This window comes from Bombus fervidus, chromosome 16 (genome assembly GCF_041682495.2).
Source record: "Bombus fervidus isolate BK054 chromosome 16, iyBomFerv1, whole genome shotgun sequence".
Taxonomy (NCBI): domain Eukaryota; kingdom Metazoa; phylum Arthropoda; class Insecta; order Hymenoptera; family Apidae; genus Bombus; species Bombus fervidus.
Window position 1 is genome coordinate 5,229,929 of NC_091532.1, and position 26,401 is coordinate 5,256,329.

Below are 26,401 nucleotides of genomic sequence, written 5' to 3' on the forward strand. Positions count from 1 at the left end.
TTTGGAACGTTTGTTCGAGTTATGGAGCAGTTGGAATAAAAATGGAGAAGTGAATAGACTTTTTTAATAGTTTTACAACATCGGTTGAATATTGCTTTGGAATTGATCGTGGAACTTACTGCTAGAACGAACATCGAAGGAACACATCTCTTAGTATTTTCGAAATATTTATTTGACTTGTGGAATACAGCTATTATGTTGTTTCAGCTGAAGTTAGATTGACTGGATTGACTTAAAATTGGCTGTGGACTGTTACTCGAAACGAACGATCGCCGTTGAATCTTTTAGTACTTTGGAAACGTTAGTTTGAATTACGGCACAGCTATGGAGTTATCTTAAATGGAATATCGGCTAAAATAAATCGGATAAAAGTTGAAGAGTGCTGAATTCTTTAGCCATTTTCGAGCATATAGGTTGAATCGACCATAAAGATATTCCGGAACGAAGGTATTCGAGGGAAAAGTATAGTTTCGAATAAAGTTTCACTAAAATTGAATGCAATATTCTAATTTCATAGAAGTTTGAATTTTATGCGATATTAAAATTGCGAATTTGATATTCAAATAAATCCGAGACTCGTTCAATGTTTCTAAGACAAACAACATTTTCAAGCAGCAAGCGCTTTATATTTCCTTTGCGTCCATAGAATCGCGGCACCAAGTATAACTATTAGTAATTGAAGAGAGTGGCACGCGATCCGTGACCACGAGTCTCGTGTTCCTCTATGCAGTTTAACATCTAGTCACAGAGAACAACGAGGCATTACAAATTTTTCTCGCAAAACGATATACGTTTCTTTCTACCTCGAATCCATTACGTTGCTCTTCTAATCAGATCCATTTCTAAACGTTGTATGATCCACGTTACACGTTGACACGTCGACTGTCACGCGAATCCGATACATTTTGTTCTGGCAATAGACCAAAATGTATAGTATGCCATAGCGTTTAATTTTTGCCAACTGTTATACCTATATTGTATTTACGATCTTCTTTTTTGCGACGATATTATCAAAGCCATTGTTGAAAATTTATTAGTCTATGACATTTATCTTACTTTAATCGTTCTAAAAAATTTAGTAGCGTGGGTCAAACCGACGACCGTCGTCTCTGTCAAAGTGTTAAACCGATTTTTTCGCAAAGCGACGAAATTTGTTCGAAGGATATTTCGTATCACCCGAGAGAACATAACAGGAACGACGTAGAGAGATACTCGTAAAGGAGACCTCGTAACTCGATTTAACTTTAGAATTATCTGAAACTCGTCCCTTAACGCTTCAGTTTCTCCCGGCTCGTAAATGCGAATCCAGAAGTTGGAAATTGGAATTCTCGATTTCCAATCCCTGCATTTCCGCGCGAGCAAATTACCGGCAAATCGTTGCCTTTTCGGCGAGTCATCGGCTTTCTCGAACGAAGAATCGGCGATTGAAAATCGACGTGTCCAAGTTACGTCGAGCTCGTTACTCTCCGCTTCGCGTAATCACGCGCTTCCGGCACCGTTAATCTCGCATCGTAACATTCTTCGCTAAAAAGTGTATCGACGCAGATTTGTCAATCGCGGCTGCGTTAATGCGATTTCTTTCACAATTTAACGACACCGGCCGCGATCTCGCCGTGGCGTGTCGTCTCTTTTCTCTTTCTCGTCTTCGTTCGTTGCTCGTTCTCTGTCCCAACGTCACCGATCGACTAACAATATCCGTATTGCGCGGACAAATACGGTGATGAAACTGATGCTTGCACAAGAGACGTCAAAAAGTACTCGGATGACATTATCGTCGTGGAATCGCGTTCGAAAGAGTCACCTTGATTGCCAACGCCATACGAACTTTTCAACTTTCAATTGCTTTCGTCCTATTTTTCTTTCTCTCGTATTGAAAAATGAATTACGTATTTCAAGCCTTTGAAGCTTTTTCCGTGTTATATCTGAAAATTGGATAGAAAATGTCCGTGCTCTGGTTCGTTTATTTTAAACGTGTCAAGCTGTTTCGCTTTTGGAAGTACGTACTACTTTGCAAGCGTTTTTTTTTTTTCAAGTAAATTGTAAAAATTTATGTATATATAGATAATTTGAAGAATGGTTGTATAAAATAATTTCGGCAATATCTTTTGCCTTTGAAGTTTTCTCTGTTTAATATCGAAAAATTAGATCTGAAACTATAATTTGTCCTGCAAGATATAACTGTACAAAATATTTTATACTTAAAATTGTAACCATAGAAGATTACCGACCATGATAGAGACGTAAAGTGCATTACTCCAGCACGAAGCTATTTTATAAAAAAATTAAAAAAGAAAAGGGGGAAAATTCAAAAATTTTAACGAAATTAGAGTGCAAAAAGTGAACGTTAAAGTGCTTCTGGCGGAGGAAGAGGATCGAAAAGTGCGGGAGACACGGATGACGAGGTAGAAACGCGTTCCTATAATTGCTCGACAATCTGATTTTCACTTGTCTTTGCTCGTAGATTACAATTAATGAAATCGTCGATCGTACAGCACGTTGAAGCGACATGACGTCAATCGTATGCTGGCAAAAGGCACTTGCTATCAAGGACACCATAGTCTGCTCCCGATTACTCTCGGTTCCGTCATCTTTTTCCTCTCTCTCTCTCTCTCTCTCTCTCTCTCTCTCTCTCTCTCTCTCCTTTTCTCCCTTTTTCCACATTTATCCATAGAAGATAGATCACGAAGCCAAGAAATCGCGATATGTTCTCCCTTGACGATCGCAGTTGTACTTATCGTTGTTTCAATACGTTTTGCAATTGAACTTTTTTCCCTCAATGACACATATACAAAGATTTTGATTTCCTTTTTGGCAATGACAATTGACGTAAAATTTTATTGACAGTGGAATCGAAGTACTTAGCTTGCAAAGTTACCATTTCTTTTTTTCCCCAATGACAATATCTTTTTCCTTTTTTAAATCGACATATTTAATATTATTGTTACCGCTGATTATTTGCTATCGTTCGATAAAACCTATGTTACTCCTGGACGTACGTTATGTAGGAAAATTTGATGGATTTTTCTAAGATACCGCGATTCGATGATATCAACTCGGTGGTTGAGTGTCTTTTTACGTACATCCATCGATTCTTCAAAATGATACTGATATCATCTTTCTAAGGAATAAACCATTTTTCTTCTAGAAATTAAACGACAACCAGTTTCGTTCAGAAAGAGAAAAAATGTAAAAAATATGCCAATTTGTTCCTTCCATCTAGAAGCTCCTTTTTTTTATAGTAACGAATAGAATCATTAATGTTGGATCTATTTACCGAGACGATCGTCCTCTGTGTGAAGGTATTTTATCGGTAAGAATATGAAAGAACGATAAAAATTTAATGTATTTTTGATAATTTCAGGAAAGTCCATATGGCAACTCGTCTTGGAGCAATTCGACGACCTTCTAGTTAAGATTCTTCTATTAGCCGCTATTATTTCTTTTGTACGTATACATTCTATCTATAAATTATGACATTTTTATTCCATATCTATCTATCCCATCGATAGTTCATCGACGCGTGATAAAAATTTTTCTTTCAAATCTCGCGGAAAAATAGCTCCTATCGGGTTTTATTTCACAAAAAGAGCGAAACGATAACATCGGTTACAGCGATTCTGACGTTCACATGGCCTGAGATTGTTTCAAGTACATCGATGACGATGATAGATAGCATCTAGATTGTGATAAAAGGGGTAAAAAATTCATGAAAAATTATCGACACGCTCGAATAGTTAATCGCCAATCGAAATACGTTGGACCGTTTTGTTGTTTTCGAAGGTAAACGTTCGAATGTAAGCGGCTACCGTTTATTTTTAGACGTGACGCGAAACAACGGTAATTAATAAAATCGAAACGGTGCATTATGCTCGTCCGCGGTACGCTTAGTAATTATTAGTTAGCAACGAAGTCGTACTATGTTTACGAGCGGGTTCAAGGCTCACTCATTATAAATACATCTGGTTTCAAAGGTGAAAAAATAGCCTATCGATCTGTCGCCGAGCTACGCAGAGTATAGTTATCCTTACGCACGTGTAGAAGATTCGTAATAGATGTTGCGAACATATCGTCGAGTTTAAGACGTAGAAAGTTATCTGTTAAAACGCGGCGCATGGAAAGAATTTGATTCTCTGGATCTTTCGAGTATTTTAGTTAAGCTATTTTATAGTATAAAATAATAATAGCACTAATTTTTATTAGCTTTTTTATTATTATTATTATTTATCAGTGCTTAAGTGTCAGTAACAAAGGAATTGACTGATACACGCTGATCTGGTTAAAATTTTGCACAAGTGTTCGTTAGACTTATTTAAGAATTCGGACGTAATTCGTTCGTACCTGTCTTTTTTTCTTTAATGTGCGTGGATATAAATCATAAAGGCAAGATATTAAAAAATAGTTGAAATAGAAGTTATATTTCGAGATCTATGAATGTGTGCGAAAATTGTTTTGAAAAAATCATCTTTCTATGGAAATTATATAAAAACGTGAGTTCTTCTCAGAACAATTTTCGCACAGATTTATAGATCTCAAGACACGCTATAACTTTTCTTCTACTACTTTTTGATGTCTTTTGTCGTTCACGATTTATTAGCACACTTATTAAAGGCTTGATTTTTATTTTAAAATAAAAAAACAGGCACGAGCGAATTACGGCCAAATTTTTAAGTCTAGTGGACACTTGTACAAAATTTCATCAAAATCCGCGTGTATCAGTCACCAGGGTTCCCGTGTAAGTTTTATATTCTTAAAATCCTCTTCTTTTCTTTTAACTATTATTCAATATGTACGAGAGCGAAACTATCGGGGAACATTTGAGCTGCAAAAATAAAACATACGTACACGGTGATTTAAAATTTCTCAGTCAAAAAACTTTCGTTTGTTATTAATAAAAATATTGAACGCGCGATGAGACATTATACAACGCACCGATCGTTGCTGCCGTTAAAAAGAATTTCAATGATTTCGTATAATAAAAACGTCTTGTATAAGCAGATTAGAGAAATGTCGCCGACCTTGTCGTTTCTTCGACCTGTCGATCTTTGTTTCGGCACAGTACGACAATAAAAACGTTCTTGCTTTCTTTGTTATACATTTTCCTTACTGCCTTTTAGTGATAACAATACTATTCAGAAGCATTTTACATTTACACAATCATATATATCATATATTATCATATATATATCATATATTTCGTCTATATCTATAACCGAAGCAGGAAAAATCGCATAATAAAAACCTGGACGAATGTACATTTCTAACGAACGAATTTACGATTCTTCAGGTATTAGCTTTATTTGAGGAGCACGAGGATGCATTCACGGCCTTCGTCGAGCCCTTCGTCATTTTGCTCATTCTCATTGCCAACGCCGTGGTCGGTGTGTGGCAAGAACGTAATGCCGAGTCTGCGATCGAAGCGTTGAAAGAGTACGAGCCTGAGATGGGCAAAGTCCTGCGAATGGACAAAGCCGGCGTCCAGAGGATTCGTGCCAAGGAGATCGTGCCCGGCGACATCGTGGAAGTGTCCGTCGGTGACAAGATCCCGGCCGATATCCGTCTAACCAAGATCTTCTCGACTACCCTCAGGATCGATCAGTCTATCCTGACCGGTGAATCTGTCTCGGTAATCAAGCATACGGATCCTGTACCTGACCCACGTGCCGTCAATCAGGTTCGTGCAGTTGATATAATATTCCTATGGTTTTGGAAACGATTAACATTAAGGCCAAAATTTGCTTTCGTGTATTTAGAATAATCTCTGATAACAAATTTCAATAACGATATTGAGAAATTGACAAGACGCAAAGTCGATCAGTTTGACATCTGAGGATCTGCTAACTGATCATAGAAAATTGATAAAAAGTTCATAATCTTATTTCCATCTTACTTTCTCCTTCGGTAATAATCTTATTCTCCTTTCGTCACACAGGACAAGAAGAACATCTTGTTCTCCGGTACTAACGTAGCCGCGGGTAAGGCTCGCGGTGTCGTCATTGGAACTGGACTGAACACCGCCATTGGTAAAATCCGTACCGAGATGTCCGAGACCGAGGAGATCAAAACGCCTCTGCAACAGAAATTGGACGAGTTTGGCGAACAATTATCGAAGGTTATTTCCGTGATCTGCGTGGCTGTCTGGGCCATCAACATTGGACACTTTAACGATCCTGCTCATGGTGGATCTTGGATCAAGGGAGCCATCTACTACTTCAAGATCGCCGTTGCCCTGGCTGTAGCCGCCATTCCCGAAGGTTTGCCGGCTGTAATTACCACTTGCTTGGCTTTGGGTACCCGTCGTATGGCGAAGAAGAACGCCATTGTGCGATCCTTGCCATCCGTCGAGACCTTAGGTTGTACCTCTGTCATCTGTTCGGACAAGACTGGTACCTTGACCACCAACCAGATGTCTGTTAGCCGGTAAGTTATGTCGATGGACTATTAGTACGAAGTTCGTAATTTTTATACTGATTTAGGAATTTTCAAATTTTCATGGTACCAACGTGGCACTAGTCTAACGTTCATAATAATGATTTTGTGGCCAATAATTAATTGTTGTATATTTTTCTCTAAGAATTTATGAATTGTTACAGAATGTTCATCTTCGATAAAATCGAGGGCAACGACAGCAGCTTCCACGAATTCGAGATCACTGGTTCGACCTACGAACCAGTGGGTGAGATTTTCTTGAGAGGCAAGAAGATTCGTGGTCAGGACTATGAAACTCTTCACGAAGTCGGTACGATCTGTATCATGTGCAACGACTCCGCTATCGATTTCAACGAATTCAAACAAGCATTCGAGAAGGTCGGCGAGGCAACAGAGACTGCTCTTATCGTTCTTGCGGAGAAGATCAATCCGTACGGTGTCTCTAAGAGCGGACTGGATAGGCGTAACACGGCCATCGCTGCCAGACAAGACATGGAGACGAAATGGAAGAAAGAATTCACTCTGGAGTTCTCTCGCGATCGTAAATCTATGTCTTCTTACTGTACACCCTTGAAACCAACTAAATTGGGTACTGGACCGAAATTGTTCGTTAAGGGCGCCCCAGAAGGTGTCTTGGACAGGTGCACGCATGCTCGTGTTGGATCTACCAAGGTTCCTCTTACGTCTACCCTGAAAAACCGTATATTGGATCTGACTCGCCAATATGGTACTGGCCGAGACACTCTGCGTTGTCTTGCTCTTGCCACTGCTGATCACCCAATGAAACCTGACGATATGGATCTTGATGACTCCACGAAATTCTACACGTACGAAAAGGACCTCACCTTCATCGGTGTCGTTGGTATGCTTGACCCACCCCGTAAGGAAGTATTCGACTCGATTGCCAGGTGTCGTGCTGCTGGTATTCGTGTTATTGTCATTACTGGTGACAACAAGGCTACCGCTGAAGCCATCTGTAGACGTATCGGTGTCTTCGGTGAAGATGAAGATACGACCGGAAAGTCATACTCTGGACGTGAATTCGATGATCTTCCTTCGTCGGAACAGAAGGCTGCCTGCGCCAGAGCTCGTCTCTTCTCTCGCGTAGAACCCGCTCACAAATCCAAGATCGTTGAATTCTTACAAAGCATGAATGAAATTTCGGCTATGGTAGGTTATTTAATCGATGCTGTCTATATATTGTAAGAAATGTAAGTCGTGATTTTTATCTTTTTTTTTTTCTTTTTTTCCTTTCTCGATCATAGACTGGTGATGGTGTAAATGACGCGCCTGCTCTGAAAAAAGCCGAGATTGGTATTGCTATGGGATCTGGTACCGCTGTCGCAAAATCTGCCTCTGAGATGGTATTAGCTGACGATAACTTCTCTTCCATTGTCGCCGCTGTTGAGGAAGGTCGTGCCATCTATAACAACATGAAACAGTTCATTCGTTATCTGATTTCTTCCAATATTGGTGAAGTCGTAAGGTTTGTACGGATAAACCAATATGTGTATCAAATATCGACGAAAGAAACGGTAAACAACTTACTGAATTCATCTTGATAATTATAGTATATTCTTGACTGCCGCCCTTGGTCTTCCCGAAGCTCTGATCCCTGTACAACTTTTGTGGGTCAACTTGGTAACTGACGGTCTTCCAGCTACTGCTCTCGGTTTTAATCCACCTGACTTGGACATTATGAGCAAGGTAACGTTGTCGAGTAAATAAGTTGTATTTTATGAAAATGTAAAAGGAAAGTATAATTATATTTATAATGTTATAGCCTCCTCGTAAAGCCGACGAATCTCTCATCTCTGGTTGGTTGTTCTTCCGCTATATGGCTATTGGTGGATATGTAGGTGCTGCGACTGTTGGATCGGCTGCATGGTGGTTCATGTACAGTCCGCATGGACCACAGATGAGCTATTATCAACTGGTAATTATCATATTAGTCGATGCTCTTGATACGTCATCGTAACGATAATTACCGTGATTTCCAGACTCATCACTTGGCGTGCTTGGGTGGTGGCGATGAATTCAAAGGAGTTAATTGCAAGATCTTCACAGATCCTCATCCCATGACGATGGCTCTGTCTGTACTCGTAACCATTGAAATGTTGAATGCTATGAACAGGTAATACCATACAAACGAATCTCCTCTTGTAAACATTTAAACTTATATTAATTTCTACTTTACTTTCTTTTTATTTCCTTTCAGTTTATCTGAGAATCAGTCTCTCGTCACTATGCCGCCCTGGTCTAACATGTGGCTCATTGCCTCTATGGCTCTTTCTTTCACACTCCACTTTGTCATCCTTTACATCGACGTCCTTTCGGTATATAAAGATGCAACAAAAAGAACTGTTGCTCATTTTCTCACTGTTCTTATATGGATGTAATGTAATAACATCAATTATTATTTGTTTTAGTCTGTATTCCAAGTTACTCCTCTAACGGGCGAGGAGTGGGTTACCGTTATGAAGTTCTCCATTCCAGTGGTACTTCTCGACGAAACTCTTAAGTTCATTGCCAGAAAGTTCGCAGATGGTGAGAATCCAATTGACTCAGTGCTTTGGATCGTTCTAATGTGGGCTGTGTTCTTTGGACTATTAAGTATTTGTCCCATATAGAACGTCCGTGAAAACAAACATTTAGTCTAACAGACAGTGTTTTTCCTATGGAAAACATTTTGCAACTGAGTTCTCGGACTTGCAATTGCATTTAAACAAAAACCGAAGTTCTTCCCCGTTGCCCGGGAAGCCTCGAAGATAAGTTATTAATTGAAGTGCGTTTAAGTGAGATTTTAACCAGTTTGACTGTTGTGCATGGTGTTAGTACAACCAATACAGATTTGCCACCAAGGCCCACCATGCCCGCATCACACCGTACCCTGAAGTCGCTCTACAATCATATTACGGGTTTCAGTGGCTTCGAGTGATAAAAAAGAGACCCCGCGCAATCAAAACTATTGTGATTGTTAAATTATTTTCTACGAGTGCCTTTTAAACATTAACTTTCCCTCCCCAACAAAAGAAAAGAAAGAAACGACACCCACCAATGTTTTTTCTAACCTTGATACATTAGTACACCCGTTTCCCTAACCCTGTTGTTAAAACGTATACACATTGCATGATATTTGAGCACAATGCACTTCTGAAACATTAATTTATTCATCAATAGTTTATGGTAGTATCTTCGATTCTGAATAGCCTACATGTTACTGTTTTATACGTACTGCACATCTGACGATGTCTTAGCGTATAAAAGAAATTTCAATATTCCTTTATTCTACTTCTCTTTTTCCACGAATTTCTTTTTAATAATTGGGAAGTAAACTATTGCAAGTAAAGTGGAATATCAAAATTCTCTTTAAATTAGTTAAAACATCGACAGAATAGAGTCCTAGAGAGCATGTTGCACGATATTTTTCGGTAGTTCTATTTTTGGGCACTTAACTTTTCTAACGCACAGCAGCACACGCATCATATAATTTCGTTCGTTTCATTTTTACTTGGAGAACATCCTTAGATGTTTTATATTTTCCTTCCGTATTTATTTCTAATTTTAATTTTCTCTCACTGTTTATCTATCTAACTCTAGCCGCTTTTGTTGTTGCATGTTCTTAAAACACTTGTTGTTATTCGTTAATCCTTAGCATTTGGAGTGTCTCCTTCGATCAAGACGACAAAACTGGAACTGCCTAACCCGTTGCTGAAATATCAACACAGAGATTGTGCATGAAGTTGAAAAATTAATGGATCTCACCTTTGAACCCGTCTATTAATTATGTCTTCCTTCCCTTGTAGACGAGTAATTGCATGCACAACCGTACTACCGATGGTAAATCCTAACTAAAACAAGAATATTCACCTCGTAGAACAATCACTATTAATGGTTTTCGAATCCTGCTGTGCTTTACCTATTTCCTTGATGATACTCAATCTGTTTAAGGCATTCTTTAATTACTCGATATTTAGCCTGGTACAAGTAAGAGTCAACTTCAACAGTGTACAGGTAAAAAACGAAATTTACGTATATTTTAATCTTTACCATTGAATTACGTTAGCACGGCAGGATCATCCTAACATCTTTGCACTATCATTGCATCCACGCTGTTACCTTCACGTGTACTTTATTGGATGTGATTTGTGTCTAAACAATCGATGCCACGTAATAGATTTGTAATACCACTAATTCACCGGACACGGACTGCAAAGGCTCGTGCGTATAAGATACAAAAAAAAAAAGAAATAATTTGACATTGATCTATGGTCTTTGACAGTCCGTGTCTCGTCATATTAATGTCCCTCAGGATGGTGGTCTGAACGCGAGAACGCTCGATCAGGAAGTATATCTTTGTTCCTATTAACAAGAATTGCTGACAGTTCGAGGTATTGGAATCTCTTCGCTTGACTCTTTCATTGTGGAATTATAGATAAATAGCGAACGATAGTTTTAGCGTATTTGAATAATAAACCATTTCTATGAAAGTACACGCTATCAGATGAATAAAATTGGCTTTAATCAATAAGTCGACAAAACTGGATCACCGCGATGAAAGAGTTGATACCATCACGAACGTTCACTGTCCGATAATCTATTTTTCTCCCCTTTCTTCTTTTTTTTTTTTTTTTTTTTTTGTACAAAGACACGATATAGTTTTCACATATAAGAAATTTGTAAAAATGAATGTTATGAATGTTATTTACCCTGGTCAGTATAAATGTGTTAGATCAGTTCTTGCCACGTTACAAACGTTGTTCAATCGAACGTCCAAGAGAACTGCATACATAGCTTTTCCTGTATAAATACTTTCATATCCTCATTGTCATCATCGTCGTCGTTTTCTTCTTTCTCTTCTTCTAGTTGTTCTTGTTGTTACAACCAACGTAGATAAGAATGCTCGAGCATCGAACGAGATTTCGAGTTCAGATTCGCCATCAGATACCCATGCTATATAATATACACGCGCCACATGCGAAAGCAAAAGATCAGGTGTCGTCACGAGTATACGTGGGCCTTTTTAACGCATCTAACCGCTGTCTCTTAGTCATTTCTCTCATTCGGGATTTTATAAATCGTACCACGTTAGGAAGATACGAGGAAAAAAAATAGTGTCATTCGGCCGAGTCGAGTGCCGTGTTTTCATACTTTTTTTTTTTTTTTTCTTTTTTGGCGAGCAAACGAAGGCGAAAAATATAAATCGGCTAAGCCGTTCCTCGACCACGTGCAAACGCAACAAGACTGACGATGTGGCCTCGAGGATCGGTTTGCGTACCTTTTGCGTTCAAAAAAAAGACGAGACGATGAGAACGTTCTCTCTTTTTTTCTCCGTTCTCTTTTCTTTCTTTGTGTGTCCACCGTTCGTTCGACGCGACGAGTGCATATAATTAATTTAATTCTGCGTGAGACAGCGTCATTCGCAGTGTAATGACTAGTGTAATATATAAATATACATATATGTATATGTATATATATATTAATTACCGGTTAGGGCGCCATACTACTTTGGTATAGACGTAATTAAACTTAATCAGACCCGTGAAGCAAGGATTCGTAAAGAAACATCGAAAAGACTTGTACGATCCGTTTGTCCACGTGCTTAAGGTGCAGCGCTAGAGCGTGCGCGCACTCTAAACCACGCTTTTATTTTATTTCATACTTTTCCCTCCTTTTTCGACTGTATTCAACTCACTAACTTGTATGTTTTATTCGAAATAACGGAATTTACTTTTTGTACAGCGAGATATGATGAAGTATCGGCACGATTTTCACCGATAATCTCGTGCCAGACATAGTCGATGAACAAAAAATGGAAGTGTAACGTTATAAATGTATAACTTTTCCTCTTTTTTTTCTTTCCCTCTCTTCGAATTTAATTATCGTATGAGCACGGAGATATCAGCGAAGATCGTGGTGCCGATACGGTCAGAAAAAGCAAAAAGAAATATTAAAAAGGTGATTGAAAGAAAAAAAAAAAAAAAAGAAAAGAAAAGTAGAACGGTCTGACAGCACTTCATCAACGCTCAATAAACATTGACGAGAGAAATTCCGTGCTTTCTTTCGTTCACTCGACGTCTCGAACGTTTGTAAGTACTTGCATATTGTGTGGATTGTGTTCTCTTCATTTTTCACTTTTCCTTTTCTTTTGCTCTTCGTTTACTTCCTCCCTTTTAATTAACTCTCATTGACAAAAGATCCGTGACAAAGAAGACGAGGAGCAGTAGAGAGTGCCATCGATGAAAGAGAAGGCCAATGCAGCGTTGGGCAATTGATCGCACGTTTGAATCGCGATCGGCGCGCGCCTTCGAGTATATCTCCTTCGATCGACGATCGAAAGAGAAATTATTTTGGAATTTGTCAGAAGAAAAAAAAGATATATATATATATATATATAAGTATATATAAGTATAAGTATATATTTTGACCTATCTACCTTCGTAGTATAAATCTTCTCATTCACACCTGAAGAAGATATAACTCGAAACGTATTGATTAACGATTGATTAATAATTTAAAGAAAGAGAACAAGTAAAATGCAAGAAAGGAAGAGATAAATAAATTATCAAAAGTTCCACATTTTTTCGCAAGAAGCTTGCCCAACGCTTCAAGTAACCTAATCTAGTACGATATAGCTACGATGATGAAACCACGGTCGCATCGTTCGTGCAGGAAGTACCTATTTCTAATGATATAATGAGATAATAATAATATTAATAATAATAATAATAATAATAATAATTAATAACTTATAATAGAGAGTGCGATTACATTGAATGATTTTTTTGATGCATACTATCATCGCCACGGATGCACGTTGTGGCGAGCCACGGTGTGTGATGATCCTAATTAATTAGACCCGGGTATATTCATAGTTTAACGAGTAACCGGGACGAGGTTCGATCTTGTACACAGAAAGAAGTTAATAGTAATATAAAGAATTATAAACGATCGCGAGTTACTCGCAGGATCGCCATGAAATAGAACAGTCTATATATATATATATATATATAGATACATATATATATATATATTATACGTGTATACTATTTCGATCGATGATTGTAAATTAACAAAAAGACAACGTCGATCGATTTATAGGCGACAGATATTTTCATCTGTCGTTAGTAAAAATCGAAAGGTTTATTTATCAGTTTATTTTTATTTATTCATGTACACATACACACAAACACACACATATATACACACAAAAGTTCGAATCGAGACCGGAAGAACAATTATAAGTGAAAGTATAAATATCGCATCGCGGCTATCATTAATCTCGATACGATGATTAACTGCGGTCCGATCTAGTGCGTTACTTGTTGTAATAAAAGATAAGAAAAAAAAAAAAAGAAAGAAAGAAAAACAATGATGTGTTACTCATGCGTGTTCGAAGTTTCATTGATCGGCCTACCACGAGTTAGAAATTACTTGATAAGAATACGGTATATACTTGAGAAGTGGCATCTGCCGCGTGTACGAACATCGAACACTTAATACAATGTGAACTGTAATAAGTGTTTGTCTCCATTCACGCCTGCGACTATTTGTACCTTTTTCTCTCTCATTCATTCACTTCTCCTCCCATTCCCGTGATCTGTTTGTATCTTATCCTTTACTGTACTACGACGTCCCGTGCCGTGGTTAATATTGTTAGCGATTTCTGGGTGTACATGGTACTTTTTGTTTTTTTTTAAACATATTTTGTTTCCACTTTCTAGTACTTTTCTTTTTCTGTTTATTTATTAGGTTTGGAGATGAAGGAAATAATAAAGGTTTTTGATCACTCGAAGTGACTTTCTTAAACTTCATTCCTATATTTTTTTCACTCAGTTTCTCGTACTTTCTTCTTCTTTCTCAATTTCTAAATCGAAGTACCGGCAAAACGTTTGTTCGCGGAACGTTTAATGGACACTTGGAGACCTCTACCATTCTTAACTACCGTAACCTGGATCAGAAATTGCTCCAGGACTCCGACTCGCCCCGTTATCGACCGGACGTGCGAGGAATGGTCGAAAGGATGTGAAATTCGCGGGAGTTCGCTCGTGGAACCGGAAGCGGACCAGTTCGAAATCGTCATCCGCGACTCGAAGCTCGAACAGTCACAACCATCTCGCGTTATACTATACATCATCTTCACCGGCCATTCTATGTTCCCCTCGGAATTGTTGTTTGAATTTTTTGCATGCTTCCTCTGAACAGATAAAAACACAATTTGAAAATCAAAGATGAACAGAATACCAATTTATAACTGTCCTGTTGGCCTGAATGACAACAACAAAAAAAAAAGCAATCTACTCCTAATCGAAGAAGTTGACCCCGACACACTTTTCTTTGCTAACTCCTGCCTGCTGATGTGTGAAAACTATTCAGTCACAGAGTAAAAACGTAATGTCCGAGGAGAGATCGCTGCTCCACGCGTGGATCCATCAGGTAACAGTTTTTATTATTTCCATTGTTTCTTCTACTAGTTTATGTATCTTATTATTCCCCGCACCCCTTGAGAAAACGCCACGATACATGACGCGACGTATACGACAATATCAATTGAAAATAACAGTTGAAGAAAAGGAAATAGCGTGAAACGATTCGATTGATTATCCTCGCTTGAAAATGAAAGCGAACTTACGATTTGCTGGCTGTAGGTTTCACCATTTCCCTTTTCTTCGTTGATTCCTGTAGCGAGTCGTCTTTTACGATAAATAATTTTCCGTTTAACGCACTGCGCGTGGATCATGAACTCGAAGGAATATCTTCTACTCGGAATTCCAACGATTCGTATATTATTCGAGAAGCTTAGCTTTTTCTTTCGGCAAGTTTAAATTCGACCGTAGGTTTCCAGTTAGTTACAATCAGTCTTTAGCTTCGGTGAATTATAAGCGTAAGGTTCGCGTTGCTCGACTTCTTCATTAAACGAGAAAAAAAAAAAAAAGAAAAATATTGTCGATAAGAAAAAATGAATAAAATAACAATGCGTTGATAGAAAAAGCTTCCACGTAAAACTCGACCGTATATATTCCGATTAGACGATCTATGAGCATTCTTGGTTAAAATTGTTCGAATCGAACTGAATGACGCACAGACCAGAACCGCGTACACAAGAAAGAAACAGAAGTAAAAAGAAAGGGGACGAATAGGGGACAAAAAGTAACATGGACGTTACGGGCCCGGCTGTTAGGATATCCGGTAACCGGGGAACAATGTTCTGACGCGCGTGATTGTTCCCCGTTTACGGTTTCTTGATAATTAATCGAGACTACGTGTGATATGCTTGCAGTGGCACCACCTGTGACGCCGCCGAAATAAAGCTCGGGAACCGCGATAGGACGAAAATCGCCAGCAGTCCGGACACAGAGAAAAAGATCGTCAGAATGGCACTTAAACAACACCCACCCAAGCAACAACAACCCGCAAGCTGACCGATGGGATCGAGCCGAAAACAGAGATCTTATGAGACACCATCGACACGTTATACACCGACACACGCATATGTACACACATACATACACCAACCACACACACAATGCTATACAGTCGTATACATATAGAAAAAGAACAGACAAAACGGAAACTACGAAACGACGGGGCGCGTTCTTCGCTTTCGTTGAACAAACAGATTCTGTATCATTGGTAGAACGAGTATGGCGAGTTTCAGGGAAATTTCATAGCAAGCGTAGACGAGGTCCGAGTGCCTGGGTTTGGGTGTTAATTTCGTTGGCTGTTCTCTCGGTGCGTTGACACGTTTGCCATCGGTGATTTTCTGTGTTGCTCGCCTTCCCCCGTTTTCAATGAAAAAGACGCTAATTAAATATGTAATAAAGGAAAAGACAAGATGTATATCGTTGAACGTATCGATATTTCAACAGTCTAGCAGTCCGATAAGAAGTTTACAAATTGTATATTAATAAAATATGTTTGAAATATGTCTTCTATCTATAGACAAAAAAAAAAAAAAAAACTGATCGAACACTTCGCTATACTCGTTCCACCGATTATGCTCAATATAGTGACCGCGCCCTAATAGAGGGGTGTTTAGAGTCAGACAGACAGAGAGGGAGAAAGAAAGAGAGAGAGAGAAAAAGAGGAGAAGAAAAAACTCACATTCGAAGAGACAAAGGGGGTACTCGTCATCCACGACAGTGCGAAAAATGATCGAGGAAGTTTGAGGTAAAAAAAAGAAAAGGAGAGATACGATCGATCACAGCTTCAGGCTCAGCCTTCGAGAATCCAGAAGAAGGACTCGAGTTTTCGAGGCACTTACAGGCAAAGAGATATAAACGAACGTCTAATCGGAGCAGCTTGTCAAGTTTGTCACGGTCGATCCGCGCGAGAGATCGAAGGATCGACGAGCAAGTTGAAAAGTCTTCGCGACACAGTGTAGGGAAAGAATCGAACTAATCGATGCGTGCCTGTGTTATTATGTTGCAGCAAACGAAGCGGTTGTCGACAAGTGGGGTTAGGCTTGTCTCGTCGTGCTCCGTCGGCAACAGAATTCCTCTGTCAAGCACGAACCAAAAAACAAACCATACACGCGCGTACACACACATATATATCAGAAAAGAAAAATCAATATTAATAACGATGATATAACACTGTAATGAAAAACTAGGTGAAAAGGAGACACGGAAGAGAAGCAAGCATGGCCGAAAGCGGACACGAAATAGTGGAACCGGTGGCAGCGGAGAGGAACCGGACTGGAGCCGTGCGAGAAATTCCAAAATTCCAACACTTTCAGGGAAAGTCGAAAGAAATTCCAGAGAAATTCGCGCGAACGTTACGACGATGTGATAATCACGAGTGAGAACGAAAGATAAACGAAAGGAGAAAGATTAAAAATTCGAATGATTTTTGGGTAAAGACACGATCTGCTGTAACGTTGGAGCGGCTGGACTGCGTCGGTAATGCAGGGAGGAGCTGAGATAGATCGCTCTCTATTATCATTTTACACCTACTCCGATTTCCTGGCTGGCTACCGTGTCACGCACTGCCGCTGCTTTTCCGTTTCATCGTCTTCTGGTCCTGGCAGGCATTTTGTTCGCGTGTTTCCTATTCTTTGTACAGGGAATGTAAATGTACATAAAATACCGTGTCGTATCGTGTCGTCGGTGACAAGCCGAAACGCCGCGAATAGTAAATGAAGAGATTGAAAATCGTGGTTTCTGATGAAGAGTAGATAAAAAAAAAAAAAAAAAATGAATGGAAAGGGGAAAAAAAATCTCTTTATGTTTTATCTAGAGCAATACGCTGATTTAAATCTTTCGACCGACAGTATGGTTGTTTCATTTTTTTTTTAGAGTCGCGTAACGATGAAATGGTGGATGGTATAACCATCGACTTTTCGTTATCATTAATTCTATAACTTCTTTAACGTCGGTGGAATTCATTGTAGTGTTAGTTGGTAGAGTTTCTTATCTTTAAAGGAGCTACGTTTTCTTCAATTAATTAGCAAACTAACTGCAGAATCATTGATATCTTTCTTTTTTACTTATTACCGGATCTATTTATTTCACATTTCTAGCACATTCTCCTTACAAACAACTTACTTTTTTTCCTTTTCTTGTTCTTTCTCTCTTCTCCTGGCTTCTTTTTTTCTTCTATCCATTCCTTCTTCTTTCTCGATCTTTCTTCTCTCTGTCTCTCTTTCTCTGTCTCTCTTTCTCTTTCTCTCTTTCTCTGTCTCCCTCTCTTTCTCTCTCTCCCTCTCTTTCTCTCTCTCTCTCTCATAACTTCCACGCGTTTCTTTTCTCTAATCGTGTCTTCTTATCGCTATCCTCAAAGACACTCTATATTTTCTACTGAAAAGAGACATACCTGTGCATCATCCTGGAAAGACTTTTTCCCTTGAAATGTATTCAAGGTTCCTATCTGAAAAATACTCCAATAACCACGAAACGCTCCAACGGACACCGTCGAACGTCTAGCAGAACGCTCAAAACGCGATGAAACGCGCGTTTCCGCTATGATGATCGTCACGATGATTCTAGTTCTCAGCCACCGAGGACGTCGTTGTCAACGTCACCGAGTTTACAGTTCTTTCCGTTCCAATTGTCCTACCTCGAGGAACATGCTCGAGCAACATTTTCGGCGAGAGACACGGCGATCGAGGTGAAGAAAACTGGGACGTCGATTGTCGAAAATTAGAGAAGGAACTTCGTCGTTGAAAATTCTGTCGAAGCTCGGTTCCAGGATGGAATTCGCAATGACGTCGGAGGGTAACAAATAACGACGAAGGCGACAACCGGCGGCGGAAACGCGGTGGAAAAGCAGTGAGAATCGACGATGCGTTACCTCCCTTTTGTCGTTGGATCGTGTGGTACACGTTTTTAGAACGAGTGAAAGTAATAAAAAATGGTATATCCTGATCGGTGACGTAACTTTCAACGGAGGCTTCCGGCGTAACGATCGTCGTTTCCATTAAAACGACGATGGATCGGTGCCACCTACTCGGAGGGTGTAACGATCGCGGAAGCCTCCTGATGCTCACGAAACTTACGCCACTAGAGAGAAGAATTTAAGAAGAATTGTTAATAATAACGATGTTAAAACATACACAAAACACACACAGAAAAAAAAGAAGGAAAAAAATCGATGAAGCTCGCGAGATATAATTATTGTACATAAAAAGAGTAATGAAAGGATACGTTGTCACGCGCGATATTTAGAGAGAAATTGATTATTATTATTATATATATATATATTATGATTAAGAGACATTAAATATATATATACATATATTTTTCTTCGTGAAGAAAGCGCACAGACAGTCGCAGATCCGAGCGACCTCCCGGACAATCGAATGGACGCCTCTCGAGCGAGAAGGATTCGAATCGACAGAAACGAAGAAAACCCGGATCCCCTGTGCTTTTTCTTTCTCAGCTTCGTTTCCTGATTTTCTTTTTCTTCTTTCGAGTTTATTTGGTTTAATATTAAGATGGAATTAACTGCCTGTGAATATTTCTGATTGTTAGGAGAGAAAAAAAAAAACAAAGAAATTATCTTTCTTTTACCTGGATTCCTTTTTTTCTCTCTCCATCTGCTTCCTGTTTCTTATCATCGATATCGATGAAAGATGTTGCCACCCGACGAGTTACTCTCGCTTCCTTTTGCCCGTTTTCGTTCTGTTCTTGTTTCTTCTTGCTTGAGACCCTTGCTCGTAGTTAATGTATCAGACGGTTCGATGAAACCATCAGTCGATTCCTACGAATCTTGACGAGAAAACACGAACGCAACGAGAAATTCGATTCGGTTACTTTCACTGTCTGTGCTACGAAGACAATGACTCGTGGCTTGTTGGCAAGATTTTTTACTCGACATCCTACAAAGAAGTAACAATCCCGCTGGCAAAGCTACATTCTGATAAAAAATTTGTTATCTTTAGAATTAGAAATATGGAGCTTCGTTCTTGTACCCGCGAGATCAGTTTAAACGTCTGATTTTCGAATTAACGAGCAGCAGGCATCGTGTATCGTTCGTCTAGAAATCGTCCAAATATTGCACACTGTTCGCTGCTAATAAATTACGTCATAACGTGGCAATAATTAGATATCTTCGAAAATTGCCTTCGATGCGTTGAACGCGCAACTAATTTCGCTTTGCCTTCCATTTAGCGCGTAAACGCGGAACAAGCGCCAGTGTACGAACAAAAGACGAAAGTTTACATACATAACGTTTAACGTGTTAAGGCTAAGTAGCTGCGAATTTTTGCCCGATAGCGTAATTTTCAAAAGCGTGTTCGAATTGGGCGACGCACCGATCCACAGCTAACCGATGACCCAACCAACCACTGAGTCATCCGTAAACGAAAACGTTGGAACGCGCAACGATATCGTTTTCAGCAAACAGCGACGCCTTTGATCTCAAGTTTTTCCATCGTCTAAGCTCGTTTCTAAGCTGCTCTTCCGCGTTCTCTGCCTTTTCACATCTATTTTCCACGTATCGCCACTTCTCCCAATTTTTCAAGCTATCTTCTAAACCACCGGTTGAAGCTTTACGCAAAGTTTTAGAAAATTTTTAATAAGAAACGATAGTTATCTTGTCAAATTTAATAAGTTTAGCATATTATCACAGTAATTATCGAAAGACGAATATAACAAGAGAATCGAAGATGGAAGAATCGCAATTTCTTCAAAGAAGAAAGGAAAAGACAACGGTGGTATGCCAGCGAAACGGACGTCGTTTTGGTCCATTGTTAAACGAAAGGACGTTGCCTAATCGTTCTCGCTCGAGGTCGCAGTACACGTCGAGAAATTTCGATGTATTCTTCTGAAAACGGCGGCAAGCCTTGCGTTATTTTTAATGTTGTACGTGAACAGCTCTGTACGAATAAAGGTTTGGAAGTAACGGAGCGAACGGTCTACGCTGATCCCGCTTCTTTTCAGCAAATGGCGAAGAAATTGGACGACGATTTGCCGGGACAATCGACAGTGTGTCGAACGGAGACGCTCTAAATCGACGCTACTCTTCGGTAATTTTCCGAGATTCTTAGAGTGCAATCTCTGTACAAATGTTTGCGTCCAAATATTGTGAAACTTCTTTATCTACAATTCTCAAGATTCGCGAGTTTATTTTTGAGATTTTGGTTTGGCCAATGCAATTGTTTAGTATAATCGTTTGAGATGGTTAAGATTGCACAGAGACACAGAGAAAGAGAGAGTGAAATACCGAGGAAATCTTTACTAGAAAAGAATCTTTATTCCTAATAATTCTATGGAAATATCACATTGCACATATTCGTCCTTTATCGACCTACGTCATCATCTCATTCTTCAACTTCAACCACTCGTTCGTCTCACGTACACTTCGAATAAAAATTACAAACTATACAATGGCCGTTCGCGTTGCTTCAACGGCTGTGTCGTAAATAAATACAGGATAACGTTGGGTAACACAGGGTTGCAGCAGGGACTCTTCACCATGGAATTATTCACCGAACAACGAAGACGATTGTTAGCTTATGGGCGTCTCCTGTGCAATTTCTTTTAGCCGCTGTTTGAACATCTCTCGGATTTCGTTGATGGGCTTCACCAGGTAGATGGGTACGTCGTCGTCTCGTCTCTGTAATAAATTTGTCGCCATCGATCAAGATGAAAAATCGAGCGCAACATATTCCGAGTACAAAGTCTTAATCTTGATTTACGAAGCCACTTTATCGGCCAAGCCTCGTCATTAATTTTAGTACAATTTGTTAATCCGTTCCCAAGTTTCGTCACGCGTGATTCTAAGGTTTCATGAATCACTTGTTTGCGAAAGATATTCCGATTGCTCAACGCGAGCAACGTAGTTGCAAAACCATAAAGAATATTTTTAAAAAATAAAGAAATATACATTCCAAAAAAAAAAAAAGAAAAGAAGCGGAGAAGTATTTTTAAAGAATGGAAAAATTTGAAAGACATCGAGTTGCGTCTACTGGTAATTTAAAACGAATGTAGCTGCACTCTAATTTTCAAGGAGAATATAATTATTAATAACGTGATACCTGAAACAGTACTTCTCCTTCAAAGTCCACGAGCTTCTGTTTCCTGGCTCTCAGCAGTAGTCCTACGCATTTGTCACTGATGTGGGTGTAAATGTTGAATAGGTCGCCAAACGTGATTGCGATGATTTCTGGTCGGTCGCGACACGGCGTGCCCTCTTGATGAATAATCTCGCAAAGTTCGAGCACCTCTTTGAGGATGTGCGCCGTGGCTTTGCGACCACGAATGTCTGTCAAGGAGCCAGCTTCCGGTCTGAAGTTCAATCAAGCATTTAGTTAAAAACTATACTCGCGAAAACCAAGTCGCTTAAACGCAGGAAGAATTTTGTTCTAAAGTGACGCCAGCTCACCTGCCGTATTCTTCTTTCGAGAATTTCCTTTTTTCGATATTCGAGCCGGATGTGAACGGATTTTTGCTCTGCTTGTCTTTGTGCTTGTTCGCGTATTGGTCGAACATCGCTACTTTGTCGCTGAACGATTCCTGAAAAGAAGAAACAGCCATTGAATTCTTAAGTTCTGACCAGTTTTACGTTATAAGGCGCACGAGTGTATTCTTTAATCGTCCTCGAAAATTAATTCCACGTGTTCTCTCTATTTCCAACATTGTACGTTTCTGCAGAACTATTGCAATTAAAAATATTTCATCCTCAGATTTCCATCACCTCGCGAACAATTATCGTAGCTACGACGTTCGAATTCGCTGCATCAACGAGAAAAAATTAGATTGCAGCGAATGTCACATGAGAAGAAAAATGAAAGTTGGTTCGACATATCGATAAGACATTGAACGAAATATTCGAAGCAAGAAAAGCACCTTTCTAGTGAAAAAATTGTGGAACGCGCAACGTTCGAAGCAACCAGGAATGTTCGCAAGAAGACTACAGCATGGTCGAGCGAGAACTGATGCGGTGCTAGAAGCAACAGCGGGGCTTCTAATGCCCGAGTAATCCAGCTGAGAAAGTATTCGCCTGGCGTAATCGTGAAAGCAGCTTGAAAATACATCGATCTAGCTCGTATTTACGACCATTCGCTGTAACAATTGAATTTCCAACATTCTTTTTCTTCTTTAACGAAAGAAATCATCGAGATTAAGGCCACGTCGGTGATATTTCGTATCACTTTCACTTGGAAACGCTCTTTCGACGAGCGAACGAAAAATTATTCAGACAAATCTTTCGATCCAAAGATTCGCTCAATCTGAACCTGTCAATCAGATGATTTCTCACGCAGAAGTTGCAAATTATCGCGATTTGAATTATTAGGTTGTCCCAAAAGTTGCTTTCGTTTTATAAGCAAGTGGTGGATGTATGCACAACATTTTTTCTTTGATATTATTTTATTGAATTACGTTTGATCCATTTTATTCTATTACCACAAAATGGATCATATAAAATAAAATAAAAAATCTTGCGTATTTATTATTTCACTTATGAAACGAAAGAAACTTTTCGGACAACCCGATACATTGCTTTAGCTTCCTTCCGATGTAAATGTGGCATTCGATAATTAAAGCGAAGCATCGAAACAATTCTATTTCAAAACACAGGAATAATCGACAAAAACAGGTCATCTTGTTCTACCAGTTTCGTTCGCGAACACTGCTAACAGGTGAGCATCACTTACTTCATCGGAATCACTCATCCTGCAAAATTCTAACGTTTGTAAGAAGTTTGCAGTTTCGAATAAATTTTGAAGTTTCTATCACTGAGGCACGAAGCAGACTGAGGCAAATGTTAGGAAGATGACAGTGCTACGGTACGTCTAATCAACGACGTTGGATGATGGCCAGTTTCGACCATTTAAAGAGCGTTCCTGACCATATAAGACACCTGGCTGGCACCTCGACAAATTGTCGCCGATGTATACAGTCAACGGCCGAATTAATTTTCCGAATCGAAAGAAATGGCCACAGTGTTGCGCGGAACGAGGACTCAGGATCTCGAATAAATATTAGGATTATGATTTCCTGCGGTTCATAATCTGCAAATATTAATTACGTTCATTCTATATATTCCATATAATCGCGTATTTTATATTTTACTATAGGAGCTACTATTAGCAAAGATCCTTCGTTCCTACGAGATTTCGATCACCACTCTACAAGAATTTGTTTTGTCGTAATTTGTACTAGGAGCTATTTATGACGTTACTGTGAAGATAGAAAACTTGTAGAATTTTGCGAATAATATTCTTCCTTTCTGGGAAAAAGATAGAGATTAATGGATTAATCTTAATTAATTCGTTTTCACGAAAATCGCGAATGTACGTCGATCGGTCAAAAGACGAAAGAATAGAAGAACATATATAGATACTTGATAACCGTGTGCAAAGACAAGCGTAAGAGAACTAAGAGAAGAACGTATATTCAAATGATCGAAAACTCTAAATGCACGAAAGGTAAACTCTGTGCAGGCGCGATGGCGCGCTCGGTTCAGTAGAATAAGCCCACCCTGACCAGACGCAAGTTCATTGTCAAGGCTGGTCAAAACTACTAGGTCGCTCCACGAGTAATGCAGCTTCTGCGACGCTCGAGTTTCAAATTATGAAATTCACTATGACAGGCATTTTACGCGCTAGGAATAGAAAACGCAATAGAAAAATAAAAAGCACTTATGGGTAATGAGAAAAGACGCCAGTGTCATATAATCCATTGCAGAATGGAGAAGAATTATTCGTTACTTATCAGAGCAGAATGGAGTTAATTATTAGAAAGAAACTGAGAAATATTAATGCAATATAATCGGGCGAAGATATAATTGGTTAATTAACAATAGATAGCTATTTATTCTCATCTGACATATGGTAAAAAGGAAATATATTATATGCGCCAAAGAACCTGCATTATCTATAGAGTGTAAACGAAGGAAACTATAACTGGTTAATTACCAACAGACAATTAGTTATCTTCGGATGCACCTGACACGAGTTACGCTTCTGCATCGTGCATAATCAACTAGACCAATTAAAAGTACATTCTCTCAAAGGATAGATACGTTTGAAAAATCCTGTATTACATATACAAGTATCTAAGAAGAGTCACACTCTGTTTCATGCATAACCAACCGAACCAATTAAAAATACAATCTCTCGGAAGATACTCACTAGCATTACCGAAGACATCGTTTCGCCGTGAACTGTGAAATTCGATGAAACGGACTAGACGACGAAACGAAATAGAAAACTAGAAGAGGAATAAGGAACTGGACTATCCGTAATACTGTTTGGTGCTGATTCGTACGATTCGCGATGAAGATATTCTCGCGAGGTTTGCTAGTCTCTGGTCACTTGTGTGCGAATGCAGCGTCGCGACGCCTCGCGTCTTTTTATAAGATACCAGCTACGTCAAAAGGCTCCCACCAAGAAATTCCAACTGCCGAAATATTTGCCGCGTTTCCGAGCCAATTCTACGGGAATTCGCGCCGTGTCAGCCGACACCAACACCGGAAATGATAATTCTTCGGCATTGGGACGCGCGCCGCATCCACCCCTTTATCTTGGCTTGGTCCGTTCATCGAAACCACGGCTATTCCGATCAGAAGATCGTACATCTTCGTCGAGATTTACGTTTCTACTTTATTGAACATCCGTAACGCCATGCCACTTGCAATTCATATTTTCGTCGCAACGTATCTATTCTAACCTAATATATCTCAAAAATGTCTTTTATGCCGCTATCGTGGTATTCGTGGCGCTAGTGTATTTCGTCGATTTGTTACACGGATTGGTGGAATTTGCGGCAATAGGAAAGCAGCTGCGATATTAAAATTAAATTTATCGGAAGAAAAAGGAAGATACAAGTTTCATATGGAAGTTGCGCAGAATTATATTACCACGAATACTGATTGACGATTAATTTACCGGACGTTTCGAAAAACCGTTTGATTTGGAGGGATTTTCGACTGGTTTTTATTCGTTTGCTGAAATTACTAAAAATCGGAAAACGGAGTGGCCAGTTCATCGCAGCGGACTCTTCGGTTGTGAGTTCGGTTGGAATCGTTTTGGAAGCGGATTTCTGACAAAAGAAAGCGATGTTCTCTCGATTCCACGTGTTTTCTACGTTCGTAAATTCTTCGCGGACGATTACAACGAAGAGGACTCTGTCAAAATTTTGATAAATCAAAGAGAAGCGAAGATGGACACGATGGAAGATAACGCAGCCTTGAAGAACATCTTGAACCTTAAATTAATTATCGATATAAATCGCGACGAGACGATCGGGAATAAAATCGAGGACGTTCCAAACGCTTCGCTAGGAATTAATTGCAATTTGAATATCGTCGAGCGTTTCGTACATTCGGCTGCATGTTGTGATATTTCATTTGAAATTCCTGTCATGTATCCGGCGTATTTTATTAATAGCAAATAGCGGATTCGCGGGGGATACGCGTTTGATTCGAAGATACGTTGATTCCTGGAATGCCGGGTTTCAAGGAAACGCGGCACACGTATAAAAGTGAAAATACGCGAACGTAGAATCGAACGTTCGTTTGAGCCGATGCG

At 39.3% G+C, this 26,401-nt stretch overlaps 2 protein-coding genes across 7 annotated transcripts in view; one reads left to right on the forward strand and one right to left on the reverse strand.

The window, feature by feature from the left end:
- The window catches only part of Serca (ATPase sarcoplasmic/endoplasmic reticulum Ca2+ transporting SERCA), a 56,141-nt gene extending 35,367 nt beyond the window's left edge, over positions 1-20,774 (forward strand). For 3 of the 4 annotated variants that reach the window (XM_072019000.1, XM_072018999.1, XM_072019002.1), the window contains 11 exons: positions 3,362-3,444; positions 5,285-5,671; positions 5,930-6,417; positions 6,591-7,596; positions 7,692-7,912; positions 7,998-8,133; positions 8,210-8,362; positions 8,427-8,560; positions 8,645-8,762; positions 8,856-8,973; positions 10,082-14,114. In XM_072019000.1, the coding sequence (XP_071875101.1) occupies positions 3,362-3,444; positions 5,285-5,671; positions 5,930-6,417; positions 6,591-7,596; positions 7,692-7,912; positions 7,998-8,133; positions 8,210-8,362; positions 8,427-8,560; positions 8,645-8,762; positions 8,856-8,973; positions 10,082-10,167 (2,930 nt within the window). In that variant the 3' untranslated portion in view covers positions 10,168-14,114. Of the gene's footprint in view, positions 1-3,361; positions 3,445-5,284; positions 5,672-5,929; positions 6,418-6,590; positions 7,597-7,691; positions 7,913-7,997; positions 8,134-8,209; positions 8,363-8,426; positions 8,561-8,644; positions 8,763-8,855; positions 8,974-10,081; positions 14,115-15,706 lie in introns of those variants that run through there. The other variant, XM_072019003.1, reaches the window with a different exon arrangement.
- On the reverse strand, positions 17,838-25,209 carry LOC139995483 (actin-binding Rho-activating protein). 3 transcript variants are annotated; one of them, XM_072019029.1, is made up of 4 exons: positions 25,004-25,209; positions 22,252-22,382; positions 21,905-22,154; positions 17,838-21,483 (listed from the first exon to the last, which is right to left on the reverse strand). In XM_072019029.1, exons 1-4 carry the CDS (start codon positions 25,019-25,021, stop codon positions 21,376-21,378), a joined length of 507 nt encoding a protein of 168 aa, XP_071875130.1. In that variant the 5' UTR covers positions 25,022-25,209; the 3' UTR covers positions 17,838-21,375. The 3 variants fall into 3 exon arrangements, with proteins under 3 accessions (XP_071875130.1, XP_071875131.1, XP_071875132.1); XM_072019030.1 differs by lacking the exon at positions 25,004-25,209 and adding an exon at positions 23,525-23,671; XM_072019031.1 differs by lacking the exon at positions 25,004-25,209 and adding an exon at positions 22,716-22,846.
- Positions 25,210-26,401: the final 1,192 nt, after the last annotated feature.

What these genes read in the sequence shown, in the direction of transcription:
- LOC139995483 (XM_072019029.1), bottom strand. An exon ending in TCGAAAGAAGAATACGGCAG is followed by an intron (nt 22,155 to 22,251) that starts GTGAGCTGGCGT and finishes ATTGAACTTCAG; the next exon opens with ACCGGAAGCTGGCTCCTTGA. An exon ending in AAGGAGAAGTACTGTTTCAG is followed by an intron (nt 21,484 to 21,904) that starts GTATCACGTTAT and finishes AATTTATTACAG; the next exon opens with AGACGAGACGACGACGTACC.